General features: G+C 51.3%; 1 protein-coding gene across 4 annotated transcripts in view; it reads right to left on the bottom strand.

The window, feature by feature from the left end:
* RALGDS (ral guanine nucleotide dissociation stimulator) overlaps window positions 1-19,000 on the bottom strand; it is a 149,961-nt gene that overhangs the window by 16,097 nt on the left and 114,864 nt on the right. For all 4 annotated transcript variants that reach the window (XM_056860495.1, XM_056860494.1, XM_056860493.1 and 1 more), the window contains exons 3-9: window positions 17,803-17,996; window positions 16,800-16,874; window positions 6,079-6,272; window positions 4,621-4,742; window positions 4,278-4,493; window positions 2,038-2,141; window positions 1,716-1,800 (exon numbers count right to left, since the gene is read on the bottom strand). In XM_056860495.1, the coding sequence (XP_056716473.1) occupies window positions 1,716-1,800; window positions 2,038-2,141; window positions 4,278-4,493; window positions 4,621-4,742; window positions 6,079-6,272; window positions 16,800-16,874; window positions 17,803-17,996 (990 nt within the window). The remainder of the gene's footprint in view (window positions 1-1,715; window positions 1,801-2,037; window positions 2,142-4,277; window positions 4,494-4,620; window positions 4,743-6,078; window positions 6,273-16,799; window positions 16,875-17,802; window positions 17,997-19,000) is intronic.

Raw genomic sequence — 19,000 nt, forward strand, 5'->3', positions numbered from 1 at the left:
TGTCTTTCTGTACCACTTAAGGAAGAATCAAACCAGCTTACAATCACCTTCCCTTCCCCTCCCCACAACAGACACCCTGTGAGGTAGGTGGGGCGGAGAGAGCTGTGACTAGCCCAATGTCACCCAGCTGGCTTCATGTGGAGGAGTGGGGAAACCAACCCGGTTCACCAGATTAGCGTCCGCCACTCATGTGGAGGAATGTGACTCAAACCCGGTTCTCCAGCTCAGAGTCCACCGCTCCAAACCACCGCTCTTAACCACTACACCGCGCTGGCTCTCTCCCAGGTGTCATCCGTTTAAAGGTCCCAGCTTAGGGAGAGCTGTACAGTCAAAGGAGGCCTGCCAAACTCCACAGTTATGACGCGGGTTGCGAGGCAAACAACGCAGTCAGGAGGGAGGCTGGGAAATTCGCTGCCGCCAGCTGCTCCCTCTGCTGCATGGAGATAAGGGTAGGGAATCCCTCTGTCGGCAGGCCAGGTCTCCCTGGGCGTTCCCCTCCGCTGCTTATCTCTTGCCCTCATGGGGGATTCCTGGGCTGTCAAGGCTGGGAGCCGCCCAAGCCTCTGAAATGAAGCAGACCGGCCAGCTGTAAGCGCTCAGCCTCAGGCAGCTGGGCACCGGAGCCTGAAAGGGGAAACCAGCCATTCCTGAACCGTGAAACACATTCTTTGGATCCAGGGGAGTTTGCGGGGTGGGGGGGTGGGGGGAGCGCTTGCGTGTCTCAGCCGCCACCAAAAGGCACAGCTCGACATTCCAGGAAAAGTAACAGCGTGGCGTAGTGGTTAAGAGCGTTGGCTCGGGAGCTGGGAAACCCAGGTTCCAATCCCAACTCTGCCATAGAAGCTTGCTGGGTGATCTTGGGCTAGTCACATGCTCCCGACCTAGCCTACTTCGCAGGGTTGTTGTGAGGATAAACTGCAGGAGAGGAGGAGGGCGTAAGCACCTTAGGGCCTTCATTGGGGAGGAAAGTGGGAGTATAAATGAGATAAAGAATTAATAAATAAGGAGGACCTCTTGTATCCCACCCGCTCTTACACAACAGATTATCCCAGGTGAGGTGAGAGAAGAAGTAGAAGAAGAGTTATTTTTATATCCCATCTTTCTCTACCACTTAAGAGAAGGAAGAATCAAACCTGCTTACAATCACCTTCATTTCCCCTCCCCACAACAGACAGCCTGTGAGGTAGGTGGGGCTGAGAGAGTGTGACTTGCCCAAGGTCACCCAGCTGGCTTCATGTGGAGGAGTGGGAAATCCAGTTCACCAGATTATTGTCCACCGCTCATGTGGAGGAGTGGGGAATCAAACCCGGTTCTCCAGATTAGAGTCCACAGCTGTAAACCACCACTACACCACGCTGGCAGAGCTCCGTGGTGCAGAGTGGTAAGCTGCAGTACTGCAGTCCAAGCTCTGCTCACAACCTGAGTTCAATCCTGACGGAAGTCGGTTTCAGGTAGCCACCTCAACTTCCATCCTTCCTAGGTTGGTAAAATGAGCACCCAGCTTGCTGGGGGTAAAGTGCAGATGACTGGGGAAGACCCTGGCAAACCACCCCGTAAACATAGTCTGCCTAGTAAACGTTGTGATGTGACATCACCCCATGGGTCAGTAACGACCTGGTGCTTGTCCAGGGGACTACCTTTACCTATAGTGTGAGAAACAGGTTTTTGACCTGATGGACACCGAGAGCTGACCCGGTCTGTTGATGCCCCCTTACCTTGATGAGGAGCTCCCGGCTCAACGAGTGGTTATTCTCATCAGAGAAGATTTCCGACAGTTCGTGGAAAGTGCGGAAGCTCTCCCTATTGAGGGTGGAGAGGTGTAAAACTCAGCATTTTCAGCGTCAAAAGAGGTCTTGTTATTTCAGGGATCTCAACTATCACTCTGCTTTGGGAAGGCAGGCCGCTATTAATCTCCCAAAACTGTAGACGGTGGGTTGAGGGGAGGGCTGATGGGGCACCCCCAGTGCAAAAGGGGTCTGCGTTGGAGACTTGGAGGAGGGTCACACCCAAGGGGGGGATCCCTCCCGCCAAACTCACCGCGACACCTCATCCCACGTCTTCTTCAGCCTGTGCACCGCATTGCACTGCAGGGCGGACAGAATGGCACGCAGGGAAGAGAAGTTCTTCAAAATCCGGCATTCCTGGGGGAACACAAGACAGACGCAAGAGTTAACACAGCGGTGAAGAGGAGACCGGCCCACCCACAGGATGAAGTCCTCGTACGGGCTAGGAACGAGATCTCCAGCAACTTATGTCCAAGTCACCCAGATGTTGCAATCAGAACAAACCACACATCTCAGCGATTTCCTTGCTTGGCCTAAATTCACAAACTCAAGGTGGTTTTTTTTCACATCATCTGAGTGGAAAGAGGGAAGACTAGACAGGACTATGTGCACCTAGGAGCTGTACAAGATGGGGGGGCATCCCCTAAGCCCACCACAGCACTTTGGGAAGGTGGAGCAGAGGCAGTCTCTGTTGAATGTGCCCCTCTACGTTTAATCAATCAAACAAAATGGGGGGAAAACCCTCCCTGCTGGAGAGAACCTACGGGTAATCCCCGGCCTGAAAAGTATCCAGCTTTCTTCAACTTTTTAGCTCTGGCCCCAGCCTGGTGGACACTAAGCCTAGTGAGGGCTCTGCGGGACTTAAAACAGTTCTGCAGGGCCTGTAAGACCAAGCTGTTCCACCAGGCATATGGTTAAGGGCAGCGACAGTTTCCATTCTGCTGGCCTCCCTCTCCCCTTCCTTCGTTTTTGACCAGGGGTTGCTATTGTTTGGTTGAGATCTCCCTCTGGATGGCTGCCCGAAACTGCTTCTTACTGCTTATAGTTTGACGGCATCTGTGTTAATTGATGTAAATTAATTTTAATCGTATTTAATATATGGTATTTTTATTGTATTGTATTTTTGTTGTGAGCCACTCAGAGCCTGACCAAGTCAGGAATGGGCGGCATACAAATCTAACAAATAAATAAAACAAATACAGGTTGAGTATTCCTTATCCAGACATCCGATATCTGGACTGAGCCGGCATGCAGGCGTTACTCACAGGCCCTCAGCAGTGCCATTGACGGTTTGATGTACACAAAATTATTAAAAATATTATTTAAAATTACATTCAGGGAGCCCCGTGGTGCAGAGTGGTAAGCTGCAGTAATGCAGTCAAAAGCTCCGATCATGACCTGAGTTCGATCCCGACGGCAGTCGGTTTCAGGTAGCCGGCTCAAGGCTGACTCAGCCTTCCATCCTTCCTAGGTTGGTAAAATGAGTACCCAGCTTGCTGGGGGTAAAGGGAAGATGACTGGGGAAGGCACTGGCAAACCACCCCATAGACAGAGTCTGCCTAGGAAACGTCGGGATGTGACTTCACCCCATGGGTCAGGAATGACCTGGTGCTTTACCAGGCTATGAGTGTGTGTGTGTGTGTGTGTGTGTGTGTGTGTGTGTGTGTGTGTGTGTGTGTGTGTGTATATATATATATATATATATATATATATATATATAACATTTCGTGTTTCGACTTGGGTCCCATCCCCAATATATCTCATCATTTATATGCAAAAATTCCAAAATATTCCGAAATACAGATCACTTCTAGTCCCAAGCAGTCTGGATAAGGAATAAACCTGTAATTAAAATGGACTATTTAAAGCCTCCAGACTCCAAACTCAAAGGCTTCTACTGGATTCCCAGCTCAAATCCCACTGTTGGCAGTAGGGTTGCCAGGTCCCTCTTCGCCACCAGCGGGAGGTTTTTGGGGCGGAGCCTGAGGAAGGCGAGGTTTGGGGAGGGGAGGGACTTCAATGACATAGAGTCCAATTGCCAAAGCGGCCATTTTCTCAAGGGGAACTGATCTCTATTGTCTGGAGGTCAGTTGTAATAGTGGGAGATCTCCGGCCACCACCTGGTGGTTATAGCAATTCAAAGCAAAAGCACCAGTAAATGTTGTGCAAAAAAAGATGATAACAACAATGTTATTGCTATTAGAAAATATATATTCAGAATAGTTCTAATAAGCACAACCCAAGTTGAGCAGAACACCACAATAATTATGTACAAATGGTCTTAAAAAGCACCATGGTCTTCCAATTAGCACTTGTAGCCGTTTGTGATTACTACCACCTGGTGGTAGGGCAGAACACCACAATAATTATGTACAAATGGTCTTAAAAAGCACCATGTTCTTCCAATTAGCACTTGTAGCTGTTTGTGATTACTACCACCTGGTGGTTGGCAACCCTAGTTGGCAGGGAAAAGGTTATAGGCATCAAGCGTACCCGAGCCACCTCGATCCAGTGCTCCACCACTCTGGCCCTCTGCTGTGGCTTCAGCGCCCGGTCCCCGAGGCAGGTGGCGATGACGCAGTTGGTGACCCTGTTGAACTGCGAGACGGTGGCCCGGATGGTCGGGGCTAAGTGCTCCTTGCCCTTCTTGTCCCGCTGGGACCAAATGCAGCCCAGGCAATGGTAAGGCATCACCTTCTTAAAGAGCTCCTGGAAGGGAGGCACAGAGGCAAGGGGGTGACTTGGAGAAGTTGGCAACAAAGGGCTCCCCCTGCCCACTGGCAAAGAGAGGGACCGGCCAGGGCTGGCAGTGCACCAAAAGAGTCCAAACACTCACGGCATCCATCAGCGTGAACTGTTCGGCCACCATCTCTGGAGAGAAGGAGAGGAAGTCCGGCTTGCCTTCCACCAGCCCGTTCTCTTCCTCTAACCGCAGGGAGCAACTGGCGTGGTCCACAGCTGGAAGGGGCACGGGGACAGCAGCAAAGAACGGAGTGAGTGGCAGAAGACACGACAGAGACCGCACATCCCTGCCCCCTTTCCTAAGGCCATGCTGGTCAGGCTAGAGAGCAGCTGCAGAGGACTTGTTTTGCAGGCAAAAGGATTTCAGGCAGAGCGGGCCAAAAGCCTGGAACTTGGAGAGCCGTGGCGAGCGCTGCCAGCTGGGTCACAGAATGGTGGTCCAGGTATACAGCAGCCTGGGGGCACAGATCTTGCCGAAAGGTTGCAGGTCAAATGAACACATGAAGCTACTCTATACTGAATCAGACCCTTGGTCCATCAAAGTCAGTATTGTCTACTCAGACCGGCATCGGCTCTCCAGGGTCTCAGGTAGAGGTCTTTCACATCACCTACTTGCCTGGTCCCTTTAACTGGAGATGCCGGGGATTGAACCTGGGACCTTCAGCATGCCAAGCAGATGCTCTACCACTGAGCCGAAGCCCCTCCCCCAGGTCAGTGGCAGCACCTCTGTTTTGCAAGCACGAAACCCCTGGCTGCATCTCCAGCACTTCCCTTTCAAGGAATCTCAGGTAGTGGCCAGGGGGAAGACCTTTTGTCTCCCCAAGACCCCAGGAAGCTGCTGCCAGTCCAAGTACACATATCATGGTGCAGTGGTTAGAGCATCAGACTAGCGTTTGGGAGACCCCAGTTCGAGCCCCCACACTGGCAAGGGAGCTCGCTGAGTGACTTGGGCTGATCACACTTTCTCAGCTTAACCCACATCACAGGGTTATTGTGGGAAGGACAAAGGTGAAGGAAGGGAGAACGAGAAGAAGAAGAAGAGTTGGTTTTTATATGACGACTTTCTCTACCACTTAAGGTAGAATCAAACCAGCTTACAATCGCCTTCCCTTCCCCTCCCCACAACAGACACCCTGTGAGGTAGGTGGGGCTGAGAGTGTATGACTAGCCCAAGGTCACCCAGCTGGCTTCATGTGGAGGAGTGGGGAATCAAACCCGGTTCTCCAGATCAGACTCCACTGCTCCAAACCACCGCTCTTAACCACTACACCACGCTGGCTCTGCAAGGAGAATGTTTTGGGAGAGAAAAGTGGGGTACGAATAAATCAAAACAAAATAAAGAGAGGCTGGCCCAAGGTCCCCTGGCAAGCTTCAGTGGCTGAGCAGAGGTGACCCTACTCCAAACCCAACCATCTACACGCTACCTGCTGAACATGGCTGTGTGTGTGTGTGGGGGGGGGGAGAAACTGCCACATGGATCTTGCTCAAAAGTTGCCTCAGCCACTGGGGGGCAAAGAGCACTCAACATCAGCCAACCGAGAGCATCGCTCACCTTCCGCTTCTGGCTCGGCCCGCTCCTGCTGCTGGAACTGGGAGAAGAGGATGCGCGCCCGCCGCTCCAGGTCCGACCCGGGAATGTTGTGACGCACGTAGATGATGAGCTGCTTGAGGCAAGTGTAGTCCGGGGGCTTGCGGAAGTCTTCCGAGTACTGATCCAGCCATGCCCCCAGGATGGAAGAGATGGTGCTGAGGAGGAGGAGGAGGAGGGAGGGTTGGATTGACTCAACAAGCAGCCGAACCAGGGTACGCAGCGCAGTGCCAAAAACATGCATCTGTCTCACTCGCACATTATATTTGAGGCGTACACCTGAAAACGGTAACTTGTTAAGCTATGATGTTAGACTTTTCGTCCTGGTATGCAGAGAAGGGGCTTCAAGTGAATGTTGCAACCAGATAATGGGCTTCTCCGCACTCTTAAGAACATAAGAAAGGCCCTGCTGGATCAGACCAAGGCCCATCAAGTCCAGCAGTCTGTTCACACAGTGGCCAACCAGGTGCCTTTAGGAAGCCACAAACAAGACGACTGCAGCAGCACCATCCTGCCTGTGTTCCAGTGCACCCAAAATAATAGGCATGCTCCTCTGATACTAGAGAGAATAGGTATGCAGCATGACTGGTATCCATTCTAACAGCCATGAATACCCATACCCCTCTCCTCCATGAATATGTCCACTCTCCTTTTAAAGCCCTCCAAGCTGGCAGCCATCACCACATCCTGGGGCAGGGAGTTCCACAATTTAACTACGCGTTATGTGAAAAAATACTTCCTTTTATCTGTTTTGAATCTCTCACCCTTTAGCAGATGACCCCGTGTTCTAGTATTATGGGAGAGGGAGAAAAACTTCTCCCTGTCCACTCTCTCCAAACCATGCATAATTTTATAGACCTCTATCATGTCTCCCCTCAGCCGCCTTTTTTCCAAGCTAAACAGCCCTAAGCGTCTCAACCACTCCCCATAGGACAGTTGCTCTACTCCCCTAATCATTTTGGGTGCTCTTTTCTGCACCTTCTCAAGCTCTGTAATATCCTTTTTTAGGTGTGGTGACCAGAACTATACCCAGTATTCCAAGTGTGGTCTTACCACAGATTTGTACAAGGGCAGTATGATATCCGCAGTTTTATTCTCTATTCCTCGCCTAGTTATGGCCAGCATGGAATTTACCTTTTTTACAGCAGCCACACACTGGGTTGACATCTTCATTGAGCTATCCACTACCACCCCAAGATCCCTTTCTTGGTCTGTCGCTGCCAGCACAGATCCCATCAGTGTATATGTGAAGTTGGGATTTTTTGCCCCAATATGCATCACTTTACACTTGCTCACATTGAATCTCATTTGCCATTTTAATGCCCATTCTTCCAGTACGCAGAGATCCTTCTGGAGCTCTTCACAGTCCGATTTTGTTTTAACCACCCTAAATAATTTGGTGTCATCTGCAAACTTGGCTACTTCACTGTTTAACCCCAACTCCAGGTCATTGATGAACAGGTTGAAAAGCACCGGTCCCAACACAGATCCCTGAGGCACCCCACTGCTCACATCCCGCCACTGGGAGAACTGACCATTGATTCCTGCTCTCTGCTTCCTATTTTTCAGCCAGCTCTCAATCCATAAAAGGACTTGTCCTCTTATCCCATGACTATGAAGTTTGCTTAGCAGTCTTTGGTGGGGGACTTTGTCAAAAGCTCTTTGGAAATCAAAATACACAATATCCACAGGCTCATTCCTGTCCACATGCTTATTGCTATCAAAAAACTCTAATAGGTTAGTGAGACAGGACCTACCCTTACAGAAGCCATGTTGGGTTTTGCCCAGCAGACCTTGCCCTTCTATATGCTTAACAATTCTATCTTTAATAATGCTTTCCACTAATTTACCCGGAATAGACGTTCCCCACCCCTGATCTAGACGTTCTAGGACTTTCTGCCTTGTTACCACTACTTGCCTCAGTTCCTCATTTTCCCCTCTCCAAAATCTCTGTTCAGGAGAAGGAATCTGCCCTGTATCTTCAACAGTGAAGACAGATGAGAAGAATTCATTTAGTTTTTCAGCAATCGCTTTATCCTCCCTTAGAGTTCCTGTACTCCCATTGTCATCCAATGGTCCAACCGCTTCCCTAGCTGGTTTCCTACTCCTAATATACTTAAAGAATTTCTTATTGTTTATTTTGATGTGTTTAGCAATATGCCCCTCAAAATCTTTTTTTGCATCTCTAATTATCTGCTTCCATTTCCTTTGTGCAAGTTTGTTTGCTTCTGTTCGCCTCGTTTGCGCAAACCTTCCAGTCTCTGAAGGAAGACTTTTTTTCTCTAATTGCTTCCTTCACCTTACCCGTTACCCATGGTGGTGACCTCTTGGACTTATTACTACCTTTCTTGACCTGTGGTATACAAGCTAGCTGAGCCTCTAGTAATGTGGACTTGAGTAACCCCCAAGCCTTTCCAAGAGATTTAACCCTCCTAACTGTTCCTTTCAACTTCCTCTTTACCAGTTTTCTCATTTTAGAGAAGTTCCCTCTTTTAAAGTCAAAGGTAATTGTGTGAGATTTCCCAGTCACTTTCCCACTTGCATATAAATTAAATTTGATGCCATTGTGATCACTATTGCCAACTGGCTCAACTACATCTACATCCCGCACTAAGTCACTGACAGCACCACAGAGTATTAAATCCAGGATTGGCTCCCCTTTGGTTGGGTCTATGACCAACTGTTCGAGGGCACAGTCATTTAGGATGTCTAAAATTTTTATCTCTTTGGCTTGACTGGAGCATACATTTATCCAATCAATATGAGGGAAGTTGAAGTCTCCCATTATTACTACTTCATTACCTTTACATGCTTCCCTAATTTCATTCATCTCAAGATCACCCTGAGCCATTTGGTCAGGGGGCCGATAGAACGTCCCCAGTACTAAATCTCCTTTGGGGCCCGGAATTGTCACCCATAAGGATTCTGTGGATGAGTCTGCCCTTTTTATGGTCTCTACCTTATTAGACACTATGCCTTCCTTGATATACATAGCAACACCGCCTCCAATACGCCCTTCCCAGTCATTTCTATACAGTTTGTAACCAGGGATGACTGTATCCCACTGGTTCTCTCCCCTCCACCAGGTTTCTGTAATGCTCACTATATCTATGTTTTCTCTTAAAACCATGCACTCTAATTCCCTCATTTTTCCTTGGAGGCTTCTAGCATTAGCATAGAAACACCTCCACACTGTTTCTCTCTTTCGACTTGCCTGGCATGTGCCTTTGGGCATCTTTAAGTGGCTATCCATTTTTTCCCCATTCCCTTTCATGTCTAAGTAATTCCTATGTGTGCAATCTGAAGCAATTTTCCCTTTGTCCGTATGCACTGAGTTTGCCCGAACCAGATGCTTCTCAGCTCCTGTCGGCTTTCCCCCCAGGTTCAGTTTTAAAGCTGCTCTGCCACCTTTGTTATATTACGCGCCAGCAGTCTGGTTCCATCCTGGTTCAAGTGGAGCCCATCCCTTTCATATAGGCCCGGCTTGTCCCAAAATGTTGCCCAGTTCCTTACAAATCTAAAGCCCTCTTCCCTGCATTACCGTCTCATCCACGCATTGAGACTTACCAACTGTGCCTGCCTAGCTGGTCCTGTACGTGGAACAGGTAGCATTTCTGAGAAAGCTACCTTGGAGGTCCTGGCTTTTAATCTCCTGCCTAGCAACCTAAATTTGGATTCCAAGACCTCTGGACTACATTTCCCCACGTCGTTGGTGCCAACATGCACCACAACCACTGGCTCCTCCCCAGCACTATCTACCAGACTACCTATATGACGGGTAATGTCCGCAACCTTCGCACCAGGCAGGCAAGTCACCATGCGGTCCATGCACCCGCCAGAAACCCAGCTATCTACATTCCTAAGGATTGAATCCCCCACTACAAGAAGCCCCCCTCCCCTCTGAGGCATATCCTCGGTACGAGAGGATTATTTTCGTTGCTTGTGTGCCTATATTGTGTCAGCGTTTTTCTTTTCCGCATGTGTTTGCTTTGATATTACACTGCTGAATCTAAGGCTTATTTCCTTGCAGTGCAGGGAAATAAACGGTGCAGTGCAGAGAAATAAGGGGAAGATACAGTAATGTAGTATCGAAGTGGACACTACAGGGAGCAGAACATGTATGAAAAAGAAAGAAAGTCGAAGCAAAATGGGCACACAAGCCACAAAAACAAAGAGTGTGGAAAAGACACAGTGTGATTGACGTTGCTGGGCCCACATTCCAGCTGTATCTGAAGAAGTATCTGAAGAAGTGAGCTGCAACTCATGAAAACTCACACCCTGCCAGAAATGTTGTTAGTCTTTAAGGTGCTATTGGACTCTTGCTCTTTTCTCATGGCAATGTTTAACCTCTGGGATGAGACCCTTGACTGCAAGCAGAAGATCAAGCTGCTTAAAACTTGCAGAAAGGGTCAAAGACGAGCTGTGATGGGGTGACGGCTGCCAACTCGGAAGGCTTTAAATGGGTAGTGGACATGTTCACGGAGGGCTATCCACGGCTACTAGTCAAAACGAATACTAGTCATGATGCAGCGATTGCTGTAGAGCCCTGGATTTTAGATTGGTTTTGGTCTATGGACCGCAATAAATGAATTGATTGTCATGATGCATACCTATTCTCTCCAGGATCAGAGGAACATGCCTGTGAGGGTCTCTGTCTTTGTGTCTCTGCTTTCCATCACCTGCTGTGTTATCAGTGAACTCGTAAAAGCAGTTCACACCTTCTGGTCTCAGGCGCCAGGCCTGATGGCCCATGTATCTTCCCCCCCCCCGCTGTTCTTCCTGCCAGTACTCCCTCAGGCCGATGCGGCCTTGGAAGTGTGATAGCCGCCCAGACTTCCTGGGATCTGTCTGATGTTTTGTATTATGCCAAGCTTGTAACTTCCCATAACAATAAGTGTGAACCCCAGTGCCCCAGTGCCCTGGAGTCAATATATTCTGTAAACCCGTATAGCCCCTCACTTGCAACTTTCTACCTGTGCCTGTCTCATCTCCTGAAGGCTTCAATAAATCGATTGTTTCTGTATCAACGTCTGAGCAACTGATTTGGAGAAGCAAACTCAGAGAGGGGGATCTCTCACATTAAGTTGCAAGTCCTTGCCTCTCGGACTGCAGCTGTACCGCTTTGGACAGAATGTCAGCCGACGAGGACACCACCCCTAACCCCGATGCCCCCAAGGAACCGGACGAGCCGGAGAAGCCGGACCCTAAAGAGGAGGGAGCCAAGCCAAAGAAACCGAAGGGTCGCGCCCCCGACCAAGATCGGGACGGACGTCCCCGGGGGCTCACTTATTGGCTGGACTCTCCCAAGGGCTGGTCGCTCTCGCGGACTGCGGCGAAGGATCGCCGGTTGGCCTTCCCCAGCACGGGACTCGAAGGGGACCCGGCCCGCAAAGAGGCCCTCATGGAGGAAGAACGAAAGCAGTGGCAGGAAGACCGCCGGGCTATGCAGGAACAGATGGAGATCATGCAACGCGTAATGGGTGAGATGGCCACGACCCTAGATGCGCTGAAATTGCAACCTCCAGCCGGTGCTCCCCCAGACGGGGCGCCAGTAGTTCCGCCCGCAACCCCTGCCCCCCCGGCCCGTCGGGACCTGAAAGTCACGTATGACGGGTCGGGAGACCAGTTGACCTTTTTTATGGTCCAAGTAGACATTTTTATGCGGGAACAAGGCCGAACCTTCGTTTCTGAGGAGTCCCGGGTGCAGTACGTTGCTTCCTTACTGCAAGGGGAGGCGGCTGCCTGGATGGTGTTGCAGTATGAACTCCGCTCGCCGGTGCTGCGAACCCTGGACGAGTTCATGGTAGCACTCCGAAACCGTTTTGAGGACCCGACTCTAGGTGAGCGGGCTAAAGCCTCCCTGATGCAACTGCGCCAAGGGACTAAGTCGGTGGCGCAGTATGCAAGTGAGTTCCAGTCACTGGCTAGCCGAATTCTGGACTGGAGTGAGGCTACCTTGGTACAATGTTTCAGGGAGGGTCTCAACCCAGACCTCCAACATTGGGCCTTCATGCAAGGGAACCCCCCGGATGTGGAAGGTTGGGTTCGCCATGCTGCTGACATCGAGAATCGCAAACAACTCCTGAACTTGTCCAAGCAACGGATTGGGCGAGACCCCAGGCCCCGGGGTGACCGTGGCCGGGAACTCCGGCAAGGGGGTGGCGGGGTCCTCTCGGCCGCGGAACGCCGCAAGCGGTTCGAGGCCGGCGTCTGCCTGATCTGCGGGGGAAAGGGTCACTTTGCATCGCAATGCCCCTCTCGCTCAGGCCGTCCGACCCCTCCCCGCCAAACCCAGGCCGAGCCGACGAAACCGGCCGCCGACAGCCAGCCTCGCCGCAGAAGTGGACCACTGAGCCGGCGCTCCGGCGCACCCTCCGCTCTCCACGCACGTCCCCAGGATGGGGCATCCGACTCTACGGTCCCATCGGGGTCCCGGATTACAAATACCGTCTTTGATTCGGACGGCTCCCCGGAGGCCACTACCCCGTCCCCCTCTTCCAGCGAGGAGGAAGAGTGGGAACAGCCGGCAAAAAACGCCGTCGGTCTGCTGTAGAGGGGGCTCCGCAGCAGACCGTCCCTATCGTTGTGCAAGGAGCTCCACCGATGGTAAGCGCCCAAGAGGACAATGTATTTGTGCGTGTCCATCTGTCCCTACCCAAAGGGGGTCCCCCGTTAGAGGTCCCCGCGTTGGTCGACTCGGGGTGTGCCCGCACCATGATAAATGAGGAAACTGCCAAGAAGTTGGGTGTCCGGCGCAAGCGGCTTCCGGGACCCCTCCGTTTTTCCCAAATGGACGGGAGTGACTTTAAACGGGGCCCGGTGACCCACAGAACTGCAGCCGTGATTATGTCCGTGGGGGAACATTGGGAACGGTTGTATTTCACTATCGCCCCTATTGTAACCCCTGTGGTGTTAGGGATGAACTGGTTAAGGGGGCACAATCCCTCCATTGATTGGGTTAAACGGGTGCTTTCCTTCCCCGAAAACCCCTGTGGGTTGCATGACAAGGAACGGGTACTCAGGACTCCAGCCGCCGCACTGGTAGGGTCCCCCGCCCCAGTCTCTCCTCAATTACCCTCTGAGTACTCGCAATTTACTGATGTTTTTGATGTTAGAGAGTGCGACGAACTGCCTCCCCACAGAGAAACGGACTGTGCCATCGAGATTGTAGGGGAAGGCAAACTGTCTAAGGGAAAGGTTTACCCCATGAGCCCTAGTGAAAAGACAGTGTTGCGAGACTATCTGGATGTCAATCTGGCGAGGGGTTTCATACGCCCCTCCAAGGCTCCTTATTCAGCCCCAGCTTTCTTTGTAAAGAAAAAGACGGGAGATTTAAGACTGTGTATTGACTTTCGCAGACTGAACGCAGTCACCCAGTCTAATGCTTACCCCCTCCCTCTTATTCCTGACCTTCTAGCACAATTAAAGGAGGGCCGAATCTTCACCAAACTGGACTTGGTAGAAGCCTACCACCGCATTCGCATCAAAGAAGGAGACGAACCCAAAACGGCCTTTTCCAGTTGTTTTGGGATGTTTGAGTACCTAGTCATGCCGTTCGGACTTTCGGGGGCTCCGAGTGTCTTTATGCAATTAATTAATGAGGTTTTGCATGATTTGCTGTTTCGGGGGGTGGTGGTATTTCTCGATGACATCCTTATTTACTCTGAAACCATGGAAGACCATGTGCGCCTAGTGCGAGAGGTGCTCCAGCGGCTGCGGGAGCACAAACTGTATGCTAAGGTGTCCAAATGTGAATTCCACCAACCCTCCATTACATTTCTGGGGTATGTGATCTCCCACCAAGGGTTGGAAATGGACCCCGCCAAGGTCCAGGCAGTGCGGGACTGGGAACCCCCCACTACCCGCCGCCAACTTCAGCAGTTTTTGGGGTTTGCCAATTTTTACCGGAACTTCATTCCTAACTTTGCCCAAGTTGCGCTTCCCCTCACTGCCCTGTTGCGTACCAAGGACAAGGGGGCTAGCGCCGCGCTTCCCTCAGCCCGTTTGCAATGGTCCCCCCAGTGCCAGCTAGCTTTTGAACGTTTGAAGCTACTTTTTTCATCCGAACCCGTTTTGGCTCACCCAGATTGCACCAAGCCTTTTGTGGTGCAAGTGGATGCCTCGGATGTAGCCATGGGCGGGGCCCTATTGCAGAGGGATGAGGGGGGACGGTTGAGACCATGCGCCTACTTCTCCAAGAAGTTTTCCCAGTCTGAAATCAACTGGGCCATTTGGGAGAAGGAGGCAGCAGCGGTCAAACATGCCCTTACCATATGGCGACACTTCTTGGAAGGGGCCGAACTGCCATTCGAAGTGTGTACCGATCACAAGAATCTTGAGGCCCTCAAGGGGGCTAGAAAACTCAATGCCAAACAGGTTCGGTGGGCCCAATTTTTCGCTAAGTTCCGGTTCACTCTCAGACATGTCCCTGGCAAAGAAAATGCCCTAGCCGACGCTTTGTCACGACTTCCCCAGTATCGCAACGATTTCGATCGCCCAGTCGACTCCCTGTTCACTCCCGAGCAGCGAGGGGAAGTTCCTAGCTTAGCCGTCACCACCCGGTCCCAAGCCCGACCACCGGAGACCCCCCCTACACTCAAAGGCATCCCGGAAGCCTTCCAACAGCGACTCCGGGACGCCTCCTTGCAGGAGGAGGAGCATCATCTCCTCCCCACTGGTCTGGAACGTACCAACACTTGGTGGGTGCAAGGGGGGAAACTGTACGTCCCCTCCTCTCTTCGCAAGGAAGTATTGGGACTTGTACATGGTGCCAGGCTAGCGGGTCATTTTGGTTTCATAAAAACGCTTCACCTGGTTCGAAGACAATTCTGGTGGCCCGGTATGAGATCTGATGTAGAGTTGTATGTGCGCAGCTGCCCCACCTGCGCCACAGCCAAGAAACGGATGGGAAAACCCCCAGGGCTTCTCAAACCGCTTGAGAGCCCCTCCCGTCCCTGGGAAGTCATCGCCATGGATTTTATCACCGACCTACCTCCGAGTCGGGGAAAAACGGTTCTTTGGGTTATCACAGACCTCTTTTCCAAACAGGTTCACTTCGTTCCATGTGCAGGCCTTCCTTCAGCCCAGGGCTTAGCTAAACTGTTCATCACACACGTCCTCAGGCTACACTCGATCCCGAGGAAGGTCCTCTCCGACCGGGGGGTCCAGTTTGTTGCCAAATTCTGGCGGGCCTTCCTAAAGTTAATGGGAGTGGAAGAGCAGGGCCTTTCTTCCGCCTATCACCCCCAAACGGATGGTCAAACAGAACGAGTAAATGCGGTGGTAGAATGTTATTTGCGTTGCTATGTAAATTTCCACCAGGACGACTGGGTCGACCTGCTGCCATTTGCCGAATATGCGTATAACAATGCGCCTCATTCCTCTACCGGCTTTAGTCCCTTCCAAGTTATATACGGGACGGATTTCGGCCCTTTCGGTTCTGCCCCCGTCTCGCCAGAGCTCCAGTCTACCCCTGACCTTCAGGAGTGGATTCAGGTGGTTAAATCCACCTGGCCATGGTTGCTCAAAAATCTGGAAAGGGCAAAAAGCAAGTACAAGGAACAAGCAGACAAACACCGGTCTCCGGGATGGGAACTCAAGGTGGGGGAGCAAGTCTATCTGTCCACCAAAAACCTCCGCTCTCTTCGCCCCTGCAAAAAACTGAGCGACCGTTATGTGGGACCTTTCCCCATTACCAGAGTAATCAACGAGGTTACTGTGGAACTGGACCTCCCAAAAACTCTGAAAGGAGTCCATCCAGTCTTTCATATAAGCCTCCTCAAACCCTATGTGGCAGCCCCCCAGTTCCACCCCCCTCCCGCACACGAGATTCCTACCGTAGTAGGAGGGGACACCCATTTGGAAATATCCAAGGTTTTAGACTCCAAATGGAAGAAAGGGAAACTGTTTTACTTTGTTCGCTGGAAAAACCTTGGCTCCGCTCATGACGAATGGGTGGCCGCACCCCACATGGCGGCTCCTCGCTTAGTCCGGGAATTCCACCTTGCTTATCCCGATAAGCCTCGTCCTCTCGGGGACCCCGGGGGGGGGCCTTAAGGGGGGCAGAATGTGAGGGTCTCTGTCTTTGTGTCTCTGCTTTCCATCACCTGCTGTGTTATCAGTGAACTCGTAAAAGCAGTTCACACCTTCTGGTCTCAGGCGCCAGGCCTGATGGCCCATGTATCTTCCCCCCCCCCGCTGTTCTTCCTGCCAGTACTCCCTCAGGCCGATGCGGCCTTGGAAGTGTGATAGCCGCCCAGACTTCCTGGGATCTGTCTGATGTTTTGTATTATGCCAAGCTTGTAACTTCCCATAACAATAAGTGTGAACCCCAGTGCCCCAGTGCCCTGGAGTCAATATATTCTGTAAACCCGTATAGCCCCTCACTTGCAACTTTCTACCTGTGCCTGTCTCATCTCCTGAAGGCTTCAATAAATCGATTGTTTCTGTATCAACGTCTGAGCAACTGATTTGGAGAAGCAAACTCAGAGAGGGGGATCTCTCACAATGCCTATGATATCAGGTGCTTTGGAACACAGGCAGGATAAATGCTGCTGCAATTGTCTTGTCTGTGGGCTTCCTAGAGGCACCTGGTTGGCCACTGTGTGAACAGACTGCTGGACTTGATAGCCCTTAAGTCTGATCCAGCAGGGCCTTTCTTATGTTCTTAAAAGTCAGACACTCACTTTTTCAGTTCCAGCCTCTCGTCCACAGCGTGCCTGGGGTGGTCTCCGTTTGCTTGGAGGTGGAGCTTCCCATATCTATGGGGCAGAAAAAGGAAGTTAGTTTAGCTTTGCACATGCCCTGAAGATGCTATTTATATCCATGGGATCTGGGCATTATCCTACTTTATCCTCACAACCTCCTTGTGAGGTAGGGTTAGGGGGTAACTGGCCCAAGGTCATGCAGTAAGCTGCCCGCCCGAGTAAGCACGTGAACTCTGATCTCTCCGACTCTACACCTGGACACACACTTTCCCCCCTCCCAAATTAAAATCTGGGTACATTTTGCACTTACACCCCAAAAAGTTTACTTTTAAGCGTGACGCGGAGGCAGGCAATGGCAAACCTCCTCCGAGCATCTCTTACCTTGAAAATCCTACGGAGTCGCCATAAGTCAGCTGTGACTTGACGGCAAAAAGGGGGGAAAAGGACTTAAAATGACTAACTGACCCACTGATAGATCACAATGGGTAGCAGTGTTAGTCTGTCTGTAGCAATAGAAAAGAGCAAGAGATTGACGAAATATCTGGCAGAGTATGAGCTTTCATGAGCCACAGCTCACTTCTTCAGATCTTAAGTGTTAGTCTTTAAGGCGCTACTGGACTCTTGCTCTTTTCTACTGACCCCCTGATATTCTGCATTTGCCATTGATCTGATCAAGAAATGAGTCCGGAGTAGGGACTCACGCAGAGCCGCGCTGAGAAGCCCCCTTTCTAGCCAGATGCTTTTTATTCTTTGCAGCAGAGGCCAGTAGCTTTCTCAAAGAATAGTGTGTGTGTGTGTGGGGGGGGGGAGAGTCAGCCCTCTAGCCACTGAACCACACTGCCCCTCTGTAACTTTCCTTTGACACGTTTTCTTCCCCATCAAATGGGCCTCATCTCTACCACAGTAGTCAGGGCACATAAAACCTGTGCCTCAGCCACCGGAATCCCCCAGGGGAGGGGAAAGAGAACCAAGGATCACCAACCTGTTCAGGAGAAGATCCAGCACCTGCTTGGTAGTGGCAAAGGCCCGGTACGTGCACAGGAAGATGGTGACGTATGTGGAGTCGTTGCCTTTGAAGGCTGAGACCAGGTACTCCACCAGCTTCTCCAGGGTGCCGGCTTTGATAGTCCGCACCTTACACGTCTCGTAGAGGTTTAAGGCTGACTCGTTCTCATACTGAAAAGAAAAGGAGGGGTCAGCATGTTAAAACTTCTTTTCTATATAATCATTTTACAGTTCTGTTAATGTACGTTTAACAACAGCCAGGGTGGTATAGTGGTTAAGGGCGGTGGTTTGGAGCGGTGGACTCTGATCTGGAGAACCGGCTTTGATTCCCCACTCCTCCACATGAGCGGCAGACGCTAACCTGGTGAACCGGGTTGGTTTCCCCACTCCTACACACGAAGCCAGCTGGGTGACCTTGGGCTAGTCACAGTTCTCTCTGAACTCTCTCAGCCCCGCCTACCTCCCAGGGTGTCTGTTGTGGGGAGGGGAAGGGAAGGCGGTTGCAAGCCAGTTTGATTCTTCCTTAAGCGGTAGAGAAAAGTCAGCATATAAAAACCAACTCCTCTTCTTCTTCAACAGCAACAACAAAACCCCAATCAGTCCAGGACCCTGGGGGGTGGGGGCAAAAGAATGGTAGAGAAGGGACCCCCCCCCCCCATGAAGCACTCACCAACGCCTTGGCCTCCCTGTCTTTTGCGCACACCAGCCGGAAAATAAAAGCAACAATAACACCAAAATTCCTTTGCTGCATTCCACTCTCCTCTGCACCGCAAGTGATTGATGGGTGGGTTGGTGCGTCAGTTGAGGCTGGGCAAAAGCCAAGTGACACCGAAACCTTCTTGCAGGTGGCTCTGGATGGCGGGGTGTGGGGAGGCCTGTAAGTCCACATTAACCCCTTGCTCCCCAGGAATGAAAGGCCCCCTACAAGGGGACAATGCAAACTGTCCCCCCATATCACAACCCGAAACAGAGGTGGTGGTGTAATCAGTGCCGTGCTAGGATCAGGGAGCATGCGTGTATTAAGTGCTGTCAAGTCACATCTGGGAGAGCCAGGTTCAAATTCCCCTTTTTCCCTTTGGGCCCATCATTCACACTTAGCCTAACCTGCCTTGCAGGGTTGTTGTGAGGATAAAATGGATGGGAGGAGAACAATGTAAGCAGCTTCAGGTCCCCAC

This window comes from Euleptes europaea, chromosome 14 (genome assembly GCF_029931775.1).
Source record: "Euleptes europaea isolate rEulEur1 chromosome 14, rEulEur1.hap1, whole genome shotgun sequence".
Taxonomy (NCBI): Eukaryota; Metazoa; Chordata; class Lepidosauria; order Squamata; family Sphaerodactylidae; genus Euleptes; species Euleptes europaea.